The 18,159-nt window shown below is 34.8% G+C and overlaps 1 protein-coding gene across 1 annotated transcript; it reads left to right on the top strand.

Annotated features, from left to right (window-relative positions):
* The first annotated feature begins 4,219 nt into the window (after nucleotides 1-4,219).
* Nucleotides 4,220-8,868, top strand: LOC126817711 (uncharacterized). Its single transcript, XM_056103453.1, has 7 exons — nucleotides 4,220-4,428; nucleotides 4,770-4,897; nucleotides 5,605-5,821; nucleotides 6,531-6,664; nucleotides 7,003-7,222; nucleotides 7,761-7,868; nucleotides 8,136-8,868. Exons 1-7 carry the CDS (start codon nucleotides 4,269-4,271, stop codon nucleotides 8,681-8,683), a joined length of 1,515 nt encoding a protein of 504 aa, XP_055959428.1. The 5' UTR covers nucleotides 4,220-4,268; the 3' UTR covers nucleotides 8,684-8,868.
* Nucleotides 8,869-18,159: the final 9,291 nt, after the last annotated feature.

Consider the following 18,159-nt stretch of genomic DNA (forward strand, 5'->3'; position numbering starts at 1 on the left):
TAATGATGACCGATACTATGCGAAAATTTCACCCGCTTCGTTCTCGGATCATAGTGGATCAATTTGACTGAAATTTTCAGCAAATTACCTTTACACTATCTTTTTTTTAACTATTATAGCGAGAACTGCCATCTCTTTATCTTATCTCCCACTGTCACCACCACATGGACGCCAAACGGGGTTTCAGAGACCGCGGCAATTCGTCTAGGCCCACCACAGAGAATGGATCTCGAGAAATTCTGGCTGTGCTGCTGCATTTTTATAATTTGAAAGGAAGTTGTTTTTAAAATACCCCTCTAATTATTATTATGGAAACTTAATAAATATCACGCATACGCACTGTTACAGAGAATGCATTGTTAAAGTTCATAATTTTGCAACAACGGCACGCCCATTTTCTATAGGCTACAAACAGTTTATACTCTACAGGCGATAAATAGTTTATACAGGCGATAAATTGTTTATACTCTACAGGCGATAAATAGTTTATACTCTACAGGCGAAAAATTGTTTATACTCTTGTCAAAAGAGCCCATTAAATCATCAAATAACATGTAACCCACTTTAAAAAAAAGAAAAAACATTTTAGTCGAACGAATGAATCATTAATATTACTTATATTGTCACCCGTATTGTGTTTAATTAGTTATCACAAACGATTACGCACATCGCACGGAGGTAGATTCATGCGGATATTGGTGACGAAATGAACATCAAATCACTGTTCCAGTTTGTGATATATATGTGCATTATTGAAGGTGAGATTTGTGTTTATTTAGAAATATAATCTAATCATTAACATACAATATTCCAACAATAATATAATTTAAAGAGGTAATATTCTTTGTTCTGAAACGGGGTAACCACGGTACCACGGTGGCTCGGTGAGCAAGACTTTTACTTTTTATCCTATAGACGTCCTGTGTTCGACCCCGGGGCTGGTCGACAAAGTTCATCTTGAATTTCCGGGATGGTTACCCCTGATCAGCTGTACAGGGCAGAGGACAGGAGACAATGTATAGTTGTTCGGATTTGACGCAAAAAAACAAAAACGAAACCCCTATTACACATTGGCGTACAGGTAACAGTTTCATTAGCAGTCAGAATTCGATATACAAGTAGCGCCGCTGTCCGGGCCAACTCCCCTTATAGCACAATACATATAGCATACGCCCGTCTCCATCGGAGCGAACAGTAGGACGTTGAACCCCATTTCATTTCATTTGTTCTTAAAGGGATAATTCTGGATAATGAATGGATAAAACCTATTAAAAATGAAAGTGCTGTGGTCGGGTGTAGCGTCCGGCTCGCCTGGGAGTTATTCGGAGATCTAGATGTTTCTATATACAAGGTATGTTATAGATTATAGCAGTTGGTATAGATTGTCATTATACACAAATAATTCAAATATTAGAGTGAATGAATGAATGCAATATTGTTAAATGGCACCTCAGCTCCAACCGGGCTATATTGCGAAATATTAGCGTGGGTGGAGAGATAATGACATACTTATGTAATCATGTAAACCTCATAAACAGGATAGTTAACTAAAACCAACAATTGCCGTTTTATTCGGGAAACAAATCGCAATTTAGTTCTAACTTTAAAACTACAAAATCATTAAAAAAAATCAGTGCCACAACAAGACGGCTAGATTTTCTGGAGTAACAGCGAGAAAATACATGAGGTTAGTTTTAGATTATGAACACAATTGTGTTCATTTTGACCTCTATTATGTAGTTGTTTAAAGTTAGATCAAAGTCATAAAAAGGACACTCTACATAGAAAGATGAATAAAATATATTTCTTCTTTGATGTATGTGGTGTACTTTTCATTGGCCAAGTAACACGTACCGCAGTGAATCATAGTCTATTATGTATGAAAGCCGTGGATTCAATCCCAAAAGATGTACCCACTGCAATTATCATCTTCCGCTTGTCTTTTATGCAGATAATCCGATTTCCATCCACTACAACTTTAAACCCGATGTAATTTTTCTTTATATACACCTTTGTAGATTACAGAAATGTAAATATTGTTTTCAAGGTTTCTGGACGAGCACATATTAAAGACGTCATGTTAAATAATAGTGAGAAGTATCAGTTAAGTCAGATCAATGAACTACAATATCTCACCATAAACAACATCAACATGACAGATGCTGGTGTATAGATGTAAGGATATTCAATTTGAAGAGATAGCAGATATTCACCTGACAGTCACAGGTAAATACTGATAGATGATCTGTCTTGGATGGGTGGTAAATACTGGTAGTTCATCTGCCTTGGATGAGTGGGTAAATCCTGGTAGTTCATCTGCCTTGGTTGGGTGGGTAAATATTGATAGTTGATCTGTCTTAGATGGGTGGCAAATACTTGTAGTTCATCTGCCTTGGTTGAGTGGGTAAATACTGATAGTTGATCTGTCTTGGATGGGTGGGTAAGTGATTTTGGTACGTGGGATGAAAGTAGGATCAAGTAATTTGTATTTGTTTGGTTACGTGCTGATGTAATCCATTTTTGGTTATAAGTCATGGGTACTGTCCGTGCCACCAATCTTTTTAACCCCCTTTAAAATTAATAAGGTATATGTGGTTAATTGTTAGTTTTGTGTTGTACGGGCCAAACAATTGACCTCCGCAGTACTGATACCTGAGTTGTTTACTTCCGCGGTCGGTTCCAGTTTAATAGTTTTCGATTTCTGGAGACTCTTACGAACCTGCCCTCTGGTAACCTAATCGTTTTTGTTATTAAACAATATATTTATACAGGATATCTGAATGGGACTGGGACACAGACTATGTACTTCCCCCCGCCCCTGTACCTTTTTATATATGTATATAATCAAATATAACAAAATAAGGCATGGATACTGATTTGTGTTAATTGATGGCGTAAATTGGCCAAGTGATACGAATTGCTAACACAATTGGCAAGACAATGAATTGCACAAGCAATAACAAGTGTGTTATTCGGTAGATCCTAAGCTTCAGACAAAATGATATGAAATGGGGTTTAACGTCCAATTATTCTGGTAAGCTTCAGACAAGACACAATTTAAATTCTACTTCAATTAATAGTGGGTTAAGCGCCTTGTTCATAACTTGAAAGGTGTACCATTCTTAGCAGAGGATACTTACGTCTTCAGGAAAACACGATGATATTAATTATAACATCTGTCTATTTGCTCTTTGTAAACTTTAAACCTGTTTTAAAGCGTGTAATTGACATAAAAGTGATTGTAAACAGGAAGAGTCAACACGATCAATTGGTTGTATTAAATACAGGCATAGTTTATTCATGCATGTTCCAACAGTAATTTTAGCTGTAATCTAATTCATAAACACAAAATAATATCGTCCATAAATAAAACAAACTTTTCATCTGTGTCATTTTTTTTTTATATTCAAAATAATCTTTCTTTGAAATATTTTTTTAAAATGTTCCTGATTTTATTTATACTTTTTGTATTTGTTATCATCGACTGCAATACCTTAATTCTATTTACAGATATTAGCTTGTTGAACACTACAAACTTTCTAGGTCTGTCTGTTGGAGATGACGTAACAATGATGTGGGAATATCTTACTTATAATATGGATAAACATATTTCAGTCGTTAGAAGAGTAAATTTAACCCAGGATTCTGTAAGTTGAATTATTTATAATATTTATATTATTCATATTGGTTAATAAGGGGGTATGTCAGAGCTAAATCTGCCTGTTGCGGTTTTTCTCAGGCTTCACATGTTATGTAAATTAAACTTTGAAGAGAGTTATTCACGTGGCAGGCACATGTCAACTCTCTAGATGAATTAGACAGTATCCGTCATTTTTACGCTATGACTGTTGATTGAAGCACTGGAAATCGAGACTACGTTTATTATTGTGGCAATAGTAGTTGATAATCGAGAATATGTACTGTCAATTTAGGTATATTTCGTGTCAAAACTTGAAACATTTATAACTTTGCTCAGAATGAATGTATTTCAATGTAATATAATGTTCATAATAAATTTACGTAATCTGAGAATAATCCTATTTCGGGCTACATTTCTATCAGCTTTGCCATAAGTCATCACTTTTGTCCTAAGCATTAGCATTATACAATGTTTTCTCATTTTTACATAGTTCATAGCAATAACTGTAGATCAATTGTTGATTGTTTGCATTGACTTTCAACTCTATTTTACATGTAACATAGATACAGGTTGAGTTCTGGGTAAATTGGAACACGACATCTTCCAGTATAACAGACACCACCCAAGAATGGAGATTGACATAACTCAGAGTGATGATGGTCGTACAGAAATGGTGATGTTAACCATACATAATACAACTATTGATGACTTCTACTATATTTATAACATGAAAATACAATTTACCCCAAACTGTGTCAGATATGCTGAGCCCGTTTCACTTATTGAAGGTAAGAAAGATAACAAAGTTGTTTCTTCATAACTATAATAAGTCCAAACTGACGTAATATAGGCTGATCTGCATGTATAGTTTTACAACATTACGAAAGCTGTTATTTTCCACTGATAGTTTAGAATATCAAAGTCGATTGGTCAATTGTTCAACCCTAGAATCATTTCGTGATTTATTTGATAAAGGTGTGTACTACATATATTAATTAGTTATAGTTCATGGAAAATGCGAAGCTGTTTTTATTTTCGTGACAATTCCGTAGATGCTGGCGAAATTTGTCTCAGTTTCTCACATGTTTCGGCAAAATATTGATTTTGTTTTTATTTTGTGTCATTCTAGTACCACGTGTTTTCAGCAAAATGCCAGAAATGATAGGACGACCAACAGCAGATATTAAATTTGTGTGGCACTATTATTACAGTTCTCCAGCAACGGGCGTTGTATTTGACAGATATACCAGTGGACAGGTATAAGAGAATGTCATAACCAGTTACACGTTTTAGGTTGTCCAGTCAAATTTAATTTACGACTTGGATCATTTCTAGTCAGTGTCAGATTTCTCATTAGGCTTGGCAGGCTGACGCCTAGGGCCCCAAGAAGAACTCTGTTTTTAATTGATAAAGAAAGTTTAAACTATGTGTGTTTTTTTATTAATTGAATATCATGACTAAGTCCGGTAATGCGTAGGCTAATCGGCCCGGCACACATTTTGGAACACAATAACTTTGATCCTAATGTTGGTTAATTGACTGACACAAGTTCAAACGTGATCCTAATGTTGGTTAATTGACTGACACAAGTTCAAACATGAGTATTTTCTGCTAATTCTAGGTTCCCATTGACGTGCGTTGCGTTACGATAGGATTGTCCCTATTGCGTCCACGATCTGGTACATGCAGACACGCTCGAATACCTTTCGATACGATCAACTGTAGCACAATCGTCGGTAGGATATGGAAAGCGGTGCTGCATCACGATTACTCCACGATTAAAACCACAATTTCAATCGTAGCACGAATGGCAATGCTGGGAACCGAACATTAGGTAAAACAGAGTGATAAACAATTGGATTGTTACATACGTTATATAAAGATGTTAGTAATTAATTTGATGTTGGGATGACGGGGGGGGGGGCAGTTTCACTCGATGTAATTTTTCTTTTCGTATATTGTAGTTACAAAAGGTTGGTTATTGGAATGGAACCAGATTTTATTCCTATATAGGGGACGATAGGCTCCAGTTTAGTAACACATTTTTATCATTTGGACAGGCGATAACTCTAACGATAACAAATACAACTGCTGATGATTTTAATACAATATATGGCTGTAAAATTACCTTTATTGATGGTGTGGCTGGTTATGATGAGACTAAGCTATTATGTGATCGAGGTTTGTAGTGTGTTCTTTTTCGTTTGTTGTATTTAATGAACTCGAGTTCTCATCTTCTCTTGTGCACAGGTTTTACTTTCAGACAGGAGTTGGGCGTTCATGACCACAAATTGATGATGCACGCTGGATGCCAATTGGTTATCTTTAGCCTAATCAAACATGTTATTGATGTGTATTCTGTTTATTGTGACTAAAGCTAGATCAAAATCACACATTACTCCCATCTTAAAAAATCTTCACTGGCTCCGAGTGCGCGAGAGAATTAACTTTAAAATTTTAACTTTGACATACAAAACATTACATAAAACAGCACCAATATATCTTCAGAATCTCTTGACACACTACCAACCAAAACGGTCACTAAGATCCGAGAATAAATTATTGTTAGATGTACCGGTTTATAAGATGAAGAAATTTGGTTCAAGGACTTTTCAGTATAATGCATCAACTCTATGGAATTCGCTACCACCTTCCATTCGAAAATGTGAAACATTGTCTATCTTCAAATCAAATGTGAAAACCTGACTGTTTAGGCACTATAATTGACCCATGTAAACACTTTCATGCGCCTAGACCACCCCCAAGTGGAATGAATAGTTGCGCAATATAAATTTCGTTATTATTATTATTATTATTATTTAACTGAGTTGGCAAACAAGTAAAAACAAACTTGGTATGACAAAACGACTTTGTTCTATTATACTTGCAGGTCCAAGATTAGAGACAGTTGCCAATCATTTACATGGAAAATTAGGGGATGATATTATTCTACATTGGACATATACCTATTGTCCTGAAGCCACTGATATTAGATTCTTCCGCATAAATAGTTCTGGGCAATCGGTAAGTACCCCCTGTTGGATAGATTTAAATATTAATTGGTATTTGTAACTCGAGCTAACTCAATCCCAGCAGTTCTAACAGCAGCATTCAACATGAATGTTGCGTATATTGGAATAAGTATATGCTCACCGACTGATCAAGACAAGACATTCATGGGTTGTATACGTGTAGTATATTTTTATTTTATTCAAAAATATTTCACGTGTATACCTTAACATTTACACTGTAGTCTTAAAAGAGCAATCCATGAATTTATGCGAAGCGTATTAATACTTCTAATAAAAAAAACATAAACATCAAAATAGGAAGAAACTATTTTTTCGCATTACATTTTGTAGTTCCTGATTGGACGCTGGGCCAAGAATCAGGGCTACCAACCAATAGGTAATAATCGTGCAGTATTTTACCAGAGTACAGTAGAAGGCAAAGAGGAGATAACTCTGGTTATATTAAATACGGATGCGAAAGATTATAATTCTACCTATATATGTGAAGTCATCTTTGAAGATATAAGTAGGAACTTGACAGCAATTGAATTAATATTAATACGTGATACAGGTCAGTAAAATACAATTATATTCAAACTATGGGCCAAGAACAGAACCTTTAGAATATTTAAACCCCTATGAATTCTCTGGTGAGGATTTGACGAAACACTGATGTCCATCAAGATACATTGGAGTATATATATTAAATAATCATTGGCAGTAGATGGAAAAGTATGTTTTGGAACAAAATATTCCTTCTTGCATTACACACTTAATTATAACGACATAACAATTTCCATATGTTGGTCTCATAAGTACTGTGTTGACCAGACATTAAAAGTCCCCCGAATTGGTAATCAATAGTGGGTACTGGGTTAACATAATTGTTAAGTCACTGTCCGGTACAGCTTGTTAGATACACCATTCTCTTGATGTTTTTGGATTTAAGATAGAAGCCAAATCGCACTATAAACAGGTATCATGTATTTTATTGATCTTACCTCCTAGTAATACTTTCCTGTATTAATGGACTTTATGATATCATTGTAGTTTATATGGATCGATGGTACTTGGTACTATCTTGTATTATTATTGTATTATTATTGTAGATATAGAGAGTGGGGCATTGCTTGAGCTCAACCTGGTGATGATGACCGCGTTGCCCATAGTAGCCGTATTTATTTGTGCCCTTGTAGGATTAGGATTAGTTATTTATGGTAAGTGCTCAATGTAATGTGTGCTGTTCATTCTCAGCATGCACACACTTTAACACATGCTTTATAACAATTAGTAATGTATTTATGCTTAACACTCTCCGGATATAAATGGACATGTATTACATGAAGGGTGTATTCTTCGATATACGAAAAAATATATATATGTATATCAATTTGTAAAAATAAAAAAAAAACATGAACTAATGGCAGTTTCGACGAAACGATACGATACGAAAATATTTTGTATAATGAACTATTTTATCACAGGTTATACGCGTAAAACTAAAAGAGTGGTAAATGCCAGCAGCAATCCAGCGAATAATATGAGACATTCCTACATTTCACTAAACAGTGTTGTTATATTCCATGCCAACCGTGATTCTACTACAACCAATGCCGAGTCTACTGCTTCTAACGATACAGATGCATATGCTAATCCTTACGATCCAATCAACAGAGATAATATTGATACCAGTAAAAACTTGTATATGTCACTACAGAATCCTGGAACAAGTAACATTAACCAAGGCGATGATGTCCAAGAGACAAATGTTGATGATACTTCGGTAACCAATATAGATGATGTCCAGACAGCCGATGATGATGTTGATGATGTTGGTGATGATGATGATACATCGACACTTGGTTCTAACCCTTACAATGCTCTGAACAAATATACCGCGAACAGTGATGTACTCAGTTATATATCGCTACCACCATGTACGAGATCAGACAATGGGGAGCATGCCCTTTCTCCTAATTCCAGTAGAGGAGAAGACGTAATGTTTGTGAAAAAACGACCCTCAACGATCTAGATTCGATTGTCACATGTAACGATTCTCACATTAAATCAGACTTTTAGACCATCTTCGAATGTACATTTGTTTATTTAGTTTCAGTTGTATTTTTCTTCATTTATTTAACTTCTAACATGCCATAGAGTTAATACCCAATTGAGTACAATGAATGTATATATTGTGTGTCTTGTAACGCTTAATAATTATTTAACTAATCTTTGATTTTTGATATATATTATTTGTTTGCTTTGCATCAAATTAATTATATTTATAGTTAATATAAATATTTGCTTATATTTTTAATATCAGTGGTTTAAAAAGTTTGCTGTGATTATTTATTTTTTATCAATTATATATATTTTTACTTTGCTAGTCATATTTGTTGTGAAAAAGGGATTCGTTTTATTCGCAGTTGATGCATAGTCTGTATATACATACATTTTACTATTTCTTAATTTAAATCGATCACTTGTTTTAAATAATGTATCTTTGTTTTTAAACTAATAACTTAATGTTGTTGAAATTGCTGTATGCTTAAATAAAACATGCAAATATTTGTTTTGTATATGAAAGTATGTGTTTGTCATTATTTTAATAATTCCCGTATATATTTTATACTTGAACAATACTCTTTTTCATACGTATATGGGCTTATGTTAGTAAAAGTAAAGCTAGAACTGCGATGCAGCGATGATGGGTTTCACTGGTTAATTAGATTTCCCCATAATTACACACGTGCTATAAAATGGACTTATCCGATAAACCAAGTAATATCAGTTTTATTTTTATATGTTACAAATGTCACACAAAACACTACAGAAAAGGAAGACTCGATACGATATTTATTAGAGAAATAACAACTGAAAAACTGAAAGTTAAAAACTGCATTAACTCTTTATAAAGCCTGTTTGACATGTGGAACATCTTAAAAATGTGATTACGATAAAATGGGTTATTGCTCGGCACGGGAAGGTGTTAGATCGTATTGATTCACTATCTTTGTCCCTGGGAATCAAATATCATAATTTGATACGAATAATGAATATCACTAACTTATAAAATGTATTTGTTTTGGAAGCTAAACATTACAGTTTTTGCCGAAAGGGTATTACTTCCGATGATAACGAAAATGTTAAATTAGTGTTATGAAATTTGTATTAAAATCGAATAGCATTTTTTCACTTTTATACACCAAAAATCTTGAAAAAGTGGCTTGTAGAAAAGTATCTATTTCTTCTCAAAAACACTAATTATTGGTATCTTAATGATCGCATTCTATTTGTTGATTGTAATCAGATATCATGTTTGGACATAGATTGTCTTCGTATAGATTAATGTTACAAGTTTATGACAGATATAAAGAAATATTTAAAATATGAAAAGCCTGAATGCATTGTAAATGGCTAATTTTTACTCCTTTTATCGCCTTTAAATCAATATGACGCAAATACAAAACCTAAATTACATATTTGCCCCTTTAGTAGAGACATTCATCTTGATCAATCGGATTTGTAAAGATGAATATATGCTTTTGAAAATTTTAGTTTTGGACACAATAGCGTCACTTCCGGTGCCGACAACCGTTATCGGCAATACTAAAAATTGAGAACCATGTAGCATATAAAATGTATTTTATCCAAATAAAGCAATACATAATTAACCTAGAATCCATAAACTGACTTGGCCGATGGCGTCTAAGGAAAACCATTGCGACGAAAATTGTTCACGTTTTTGCGTAAGTCAGATGACCCTTTATAGGTAAAATACATAAAATAGTTTTTTGTCAATATGTGACACCTAATATCTGCAAAGATTCGTCAAAAATCAAACATCTAAAGTAACGTAGCTGTGTGTCCTGTCTACTGTTATGTCAATCTGTTTTAAATGTTAATATTACGGCAAATATTTGAACATTTAGATTTGTCGCAGAACGTTCAAGTCACACCCACTTTTCCAGTAAAAGCGAAGACATCCGACAAGTAGTTTCCGAGATATGATCAAAGAGGATTAAAAAAATAATAAGAAGAATAGTAATCTTATCAAAAATAAATTGATTCAATAGCATTTAGTAATGGAACTTGAATATAGAATTATATGGATTACAATTACTATTTATTAATAAGCGACGTCTCGACTAGGCTTCTCTTGTCTTTATCACGTAATCGTAACATGGTGAAACCCTAATTACACTCTATGTGAGTAATCTACTGATGAATAATAGTCATTCGTTAATGTTGATATAAATGAGTTTATGTTTTTCAAGCTTTATATATAAAACTATAAAGAACATCGTAGTCTTTGATCTGTAAAAAAAACAACAAAATGGCGAATATGATGTAAAGACGAGAGAGAGAGAGAGAGAGAGAGAGAGAGAGAGATGGAGTTTAGCGTCCACTCGACACAAACTAGGTCATTTCGGGAATAACATATTATTCAATTTTATTTCAATAATTCGATTGCGCTTAGAGGTCTTTAGCAATGGGAGGAAACCGGGGGAACCGGAGAAAACCCACCACGAGGGTGGACAGGCGACCCTACTGCTTTATTTTATGTTTATTTGTGTTTAGTGTTTTGATGAATATTTTATGTATTCATATTATAGCATATTAATCATAATATTTATTGTAAATTTGAATTGGGACCATATTTATGTAAGATGATTCTAGGGATGTTAATGATGCCTTCTCACGTACAGACTGTGTGATTTGATGATATATTTGGATTGAAAGATACTCATACTAATTCATCCATCGACAGGAAACTATCCCAATCGATCAAAATTAATATGTTCACTTGTTTCGTCTGTAGCTCATTATTAGACTTTGCGCATTCCGACTCAATTTGTTGTCACATATTAAACTTAGATCTATTTTCGGGGATTTTCAAGTTCAACGTAATTTATATTCTCCGGGAATGTACGATTCGTTGAAACTCATATTTTTATTCATATTAAAGTATGCATTCTCCGCGATAAATACTGCTAAATATCTTTAGACAAAACGAACAAAGACATGTCAACTTTGATCTTCTCAATAAAAGAAAATGAAAGGTATTTATGTTAATTGGTTAGGTTATATTCAGACGAGCGACCTTACGGTCACACAGAGTGGTGTATTGAAAAAATAACCGCATTCACCCACATTGGCCTTGTCGATAAAAACATAATGCCATGTATTATATGCTGACAGACAAGGTTGAAGGCAAACAAACATAATTACACTGTAAGATTTTGATTGAAAAGTGCATTCACTGCAATAGTATCACCACCGACAGTTTTAAATTATTTATGTTAAAGTTGCATTATGTACAATTTAGATACAGAGCTGACCATTCTTTCTATAATGACTCAAAATAGATAATGAAACATTGAAAATATTGACAAATTCATTCAACATATTTTATTCTGGGCACAATTATAAGCTACTTTATTATTTTGCGTAGATCGGATATTGTGGTAGCAACGATAATCTCGCGGATGTTCATATCCATTTAATTCACGGTCATATTGAGTTGATTGTAGGTTTGTCATGTCTAGACATATCTAATAAATAATTAATATAAAACTTGAAGCCAAAAGAAAGGCCCTGCAATTGGTAGATTTAGCTCATACATAATGCATCTTTAATGTAACCTGTTATAAATAATATAGACCACTAATATTTATATAGCATTGGGCAACTGGTAAAGTTGTTAATAAGTTAGTAACGTGTTTCTAGAAATATACACACCAACGAAACATTTAGATGTTCAGTTACAAACTATAACGTCGTCAGAAACTCGAACAGTATTTAGGTCCATATAGAGATTGGTTATTTAGACAGAGTCGGTTCCTTTTTAAGGCTTCGTATATGAATAGTCCTATTTCATTATAATTGTGATACAACCACATGTTCAGGAATCACGGCACCACTTAAGTGTATGTGATATAATACATAACTCTTATTTGTTAAAAAGATATTTTAATACTGGACAACATATTTACAGGTACATAATAACATCATTTGGTTGGGTGAAGTTACGTCTAGCTATAGCTGCTTCCCCTCGGCCTCACAGGACCCCTCTGCCTGGTGTCAAGGGCAGACCCTCTCCCGAGGTCCGGGATACCTCTCAGCCTCTACGGGCCTCTCTTGTCCCTCCTTTGTACCCTTCCCTGCCTGCTTGTAAACTAGGCTTTTTATATCGGTTAAGGCACGCCATAGTTAATACCATTCGTAATCAGAACAATGAAAAGTAATTATAAGATTCACACATCTTAGCTCAAGACAAAAGGTGTCAATACGTGTTAAGCCTGAATCTTATATCATATAGACACTCCAAGTATACATGTTTGTACAATCCATTAAATCTTACATAATATTATTTCAACAACCTACACCTGATATAGATTAAATCTTACAATTAATCTGTCACTTAATATATGTCTAAAATTGAGTTACAAATAAAATATGAATTAAGAATACAATATTGAAATTTAGATCCCAAATGATATTGTATTACATAATTACCAAACAGTTTAATGAAGACATGCAAATGCCATCTAAAGCATGCTATGAGGGAAAATATTCCTGACAAGAAACAGCGTCATGTCTCTCGGAAGTGGCTTACAAGCACGGTCCCGTGGGCATTTTAGCTTGCACGTAAAATGACAGTATCATACAAAAAAGTAGTTCGTTTAAGCCCGTTTCATTTTTATTATAAGATGTAATCAGTTTAAAGTTACAGTCATCAAAAAAACTGGTATACGAAAGCTTGAAATCAATACAACTAGTAATGGAAGGCCATGCTTTCTACCTGGGAGTTATGTACTGGATAGAACCCAACACGGTTCCTAAAGATATCCCAAATAAGATATGAAATGTGTTTGATATATCAATTTGTTCTAATGCGTGTAAATTAATGATTGTAAGATGAATGACCTACTATTAATATGAAAGGTTTTATTGTAAAGGTGTACAGCCATAACGTGTTACATGTGTTTTTAACTCATAAATGGTTGACTATGGTGATGGTGTGACTCACTGCGAATGCACATTTTCCAGGTACTATAATGTCTATGCACTGTATAGAAATATGGATGGTGGGATTTGTGCAAAAGAACACATGTATAATAATATCATTGCCTAGACTAATTATAGTTTGCAGATTCATAAACAAGTAAAATAACACGAGAAACAACAGGAATCTACATGAATTGAACTTTTTAGGTTAATAAACACATTTGTTTTATGCCACATATTGGTATGGAAGGTAAGAGGTATATCCAATCCATATTTGGCTTAGTCATGTGGTCATTATATAGGCTTACTAACCAATCATCATAATTAATTACTTAATATTTGACCAATTAAATAATAAGTAGCACAAATCAAGGCATATAAAACAATCGAGATGTGCGAGAAAATATCATGTCGTTGGGAGAGACTGTTGGGGTTGAAGGACTTTATTTTTGATCTATGTTCTTAACCTATGTATCCTGCTTGATTTAAAACTGTAGAACCCGTACTTTTGTTCCCGTCATGATGTTTGTTAGTCATGCGATATTTTTTGGGCTAATAAAAAGATATACACAACGTGAGATACTAAAGACACATTTAAAAATGCGTCCTAATAAGTTAAAGAATTACAAATACAACAAGAGACAATAGTAGATGATCACACTGCTAATAAAACATGTTGAAGAGGAGAGAGTATGCGTCACACGTTGGATGTGAGGAGTTTTTGACAGTTGGCCTTTCCACATCTAACCACTCCATCGTATGATATATTTGATTTGGTTGCCGAACTGTGCTATAGCGACGCATAATGCTACAACTGACAAATAATTTATTCTACATCTTAAAATGGACTGAAGGAAAACTTCATAAAACCTGGCTTTGGTGTTGGATGGCCGAATGGTTTAACACGTTATATCATAAGGTCTATCATTGGGTCAAGTGGCGAGGATTCGATTCCTCGACGGGAATAAATCAAAGGAAGATTGATAATTTGAAATTTCTCGGCAGTTTAATTGTTCATGGTTTTTAAAGGAAACGTCTTGTCGGCTCCCCCTTAAGTTGGACAGAATTAATGAATTAATCCAGGGGCAAATATTTAATTAACATCTCAAGTACAAAAGGTTTGAGGATTGGTATTGGTAGAGTACATCCACAAAACCTGTGTCACAATGTCTGTAAGGATCCGTAATGGCAATATAAATCCATAGAAGTAGTCCAGGTTGGGGATTAACTCACTTTTGTGTAGGTCAAAGGTCCTCTGCCTAATACAACTTAAATGCATACCTCAGTAGAGAAGTTCAGTACTATTCCCTAGGACCCCTTGGGGCAACATCAATCTTTCTGAGTAGTCAATTGTGGGGATTAACCTACTTCTGAGATGTCAAAGGCAAAAAGTCTTGCGTGAAGCATTCGGGCCAAGGTAGGACAAAGCCTATTATATTGATATTCTGTACCCCACGTTATTCAAATCAAGAGTTACCTCACCTTTATGGAAAGCCTTGAGAACGCGACAGATGCTCCAGGTTTTAACAGATTTAATCCAAATTTGTTGTGAAGCATTGGGTTCACCATGGGACGAGCCGTATCGATATTCATCGTTACGTGACTTTCCGTTTTGGAATTACTTTGCCCCGTTTCTGAGAACCGTTTGTTAATGCGATAGAAGCTACACGTTTTAACATTTGGTGTGAAGCATTATGGCTGTGAGGTGGTTAACCATAACACAATGGCACGGGTAAAGTGCTAAAGGTCACAATTTCACTGAAATGCACGCACGAGATAGTTTATTTGTATTATAAGTTGTTTAATGGCCTCGAATACAACATTACTCAATGAATTGCTTTCTCTTGATCATCAATCTATGATTAATATGCACAAAACACTGGGATGGGTTTGTTGGGAAAGCTCCTTCAAAGATCGATTTCGATCGAACTCAAAGTAAAAAGAGAGATCTTAGCTCCGTTGCAATCCAATCTTTCTTTAGAAAAGGACGGTCTAAGTAAGTTGATTATATGCTCCTATTTATACAGATTGCTCTCGAATGATGGTATTCGTGTGGCTTCGGTACTGTTACGCCGTCCGATACCACATCCAGAGGCGGATTCAAGGGGGGGGGGGGGCGACGGGCACGCGCCCCCCTAATTTTCGACAGTGCCCTTTTTTATTGCTGAAAGTGCCTTTTCTCAGACACAAATATGTCCGTTCCCAACCCGTTGCAGGGATCCAAAATGACTCAAACCATCGATTCAAACACACCAGTCTGGTCTAATTAATGCTTCCACTTTCAAACGAATTCTTGTTGTTTAGCTGACGGTGCCCTAATCCTATAGAGTGACTATAGACAGACATCTTGTGGAATCGGCGGCGTATACACTCATGTCCATCACCGACGGGCATGAGTGCAACTTGATGTAGCATTGTTTCATGTGTGGACAGTACAAAGTACAAGTTGCAAGGCTTAAATAGTGAAGTGGCTAGGGAATAGATTCGTCTTGTTTCCCATCACAATGCCTCGCGCGCCTTGACAATTTTCGAGTCGCATGTTCAACTGGCTTTTTTGCTCGATTTTAAGGCTCTTTTTCAACGATTTCCGAACGTTTACTTAGACGAAAATATCAGCCAAATAGCTCTTGGAATGGCTCCGTGGTCAGTGCCCTCATTTTGCGCCCCCCCCCCCTTTTCAAAATTCCTAGATCCGCCCCTGACATCTGTTCGTCTTCTGGGTACCCAGTGGGTACAGAACGTAGCGGCTAAGTGAGTAAGAAGTTGGCTAGGTAACCTGGACACCCCGTGTTCGAAACATTCCTAGATCCGCCCCTGACATCTGTTCGTCTTCTGGGTACCCAGTGGGTACAGAACGTAGCGGCTAAGTGAGTAAGAAGTTGGCTAGGTAACCTGGACACCCCGTGTTCGCAACAAACAGTGCAGCGTGGCGTGACGAACAACTGGGGACCGTTGGCGTACATGTGCCCATTGGCGTACATGTATATTGTATAAGAACGTTTTGCTCTGTCTACATGTTGTAGAAAACGTTCACCCCATCGAAATTTTGAAACCAATTTAGAGACGTGCAAAGAGGCAAAACTAGCATTGAAGTCAAATCTGTGTTGAACAGATGAAATAATACGACAGGAAGTCAGGAACTAGTAACATCACAACATCAGATATTATTGCCCCTCGGCATATTTTTTTTTGAAACAGATTTTAAGCATTGAAACTACCCTTGAAAACAGTAAATATACCAACTATTCAATAATAAGTTGTTTATTTTAAGCATCATTTTAAGCATTAGTTTACAATAATTCATAACAAAATTCATTTAAAATAATATGAACACAAACCGCGACATAAAATAACAAATTTAAAATAATATGAGCACAAACCGCCACATGATATAACAAATCTAAAATAATATGAGCACAAACCGCGACATAGTATGAGAACAAGCCCTAACATCATGGTAGCCAAGTCAGACCCATCCCATTATACAATAGTCATTATTTAGAACACATACCTAACCTCATAACTATTCAACACTAATTTAGATACACGTGTTTGTCGTCAACAAATAAATTTTAGAATTGTACAGTGCATTACTGTTTAACATGTTTGTGTTACATGTATAGAAACCAACCCGAACCAAACAAAACCAGAACACAACGTTGTAAGCAAAACGTAATATCAAATCCAGGGTCTGCAATGATTCAGACTTCACTGCAAAGGGAACACATCCTCTTTTAATGTTAATCATGCGAGGGGTCCTGACGGTGGTCGGCTGCTGAACGAAACATTTCTAAACAATAAGGGCGATAATCTTGTTGCAATTTCGGACAGAGCTGTAATGGATATAATTAACATTAAAGTAATAAAATGAGATAAATGGCATACACTGTATTATTCAAAACAACAACAGATATAATGTACTAAAATAAACATGTTATAATAAGTCCAACATGACAACCCAATGAAATAAAACAATTCAATCGCAATAATAATTGGAATATATAAAGAAGCAATACTAAATGGAATATATAAATTGTGGAAATTTAACCACTTTAAAATAGATATGTGGCGTCATCCTTTGATGTTGACGTATGACTATGTCAAATCGTACATTATATTATCCTAGGATATTTTTGAATCGTGTGAAATGAACACGTGGCATAGTTTCGATGTTTCACTTAATGTCTTGACCAGACCATCAAACCACATATAGAAGTGTCAACTAGAAATATTATAATTAATATTATAATGCAAAGTATATAATTAAAAGTGTATAAAAATAATCTAACCTTACAGATTAAAATAATATAATTCTTTAATCCTAATGGTAGGTAATTAGTACAATAAAAACATGTATTGAGAGTGACAATACCAATTCTCTTTAGACTGATAAAATCAATGGGTCTGCTTAAAGAGAATGTTTCACATTCAGGATAAATCTTCATTGATCTTTGTACTTAAATTTTATAGCGTTTAAACAATCTAGCAATGATATCG

This window comes from Patella vulgata, chromosome 1 (genome assembly GCF_932274485.2).
Source record: "Patella vulgata chromosome 1, xgPatVulg1.2, whole genome shotgun sequence".
Classification (NCBI taxonomy): Eukaryota; Metazoa; Mollusca; class Gastropoda; family Patellidae; genus Patella; species Patella vulgata.

Coding starts and splice junctions, on each gene's coding strand:
- LOC126817711 (XM_056103453.1), top strand. CDS start 4,269: ATGGAGATTGACATAACTCAGAGTGATGATGGTCGTACAGAAATGGTG. Junction 4,898..5,604: donor ACAGATATACCAGTGGACAG/GTATAAGAGAAT, acceptor CGTATATTGTAG/TTACAAAAGGTTGGTTATTG. Junction 6,665..7,002: donor TAAATAGTTCTGGGCAATCG/GTAAGTACCCCC, acceptor TACATTTTGTAG/TTCCTGATTGGACGCTGGGC.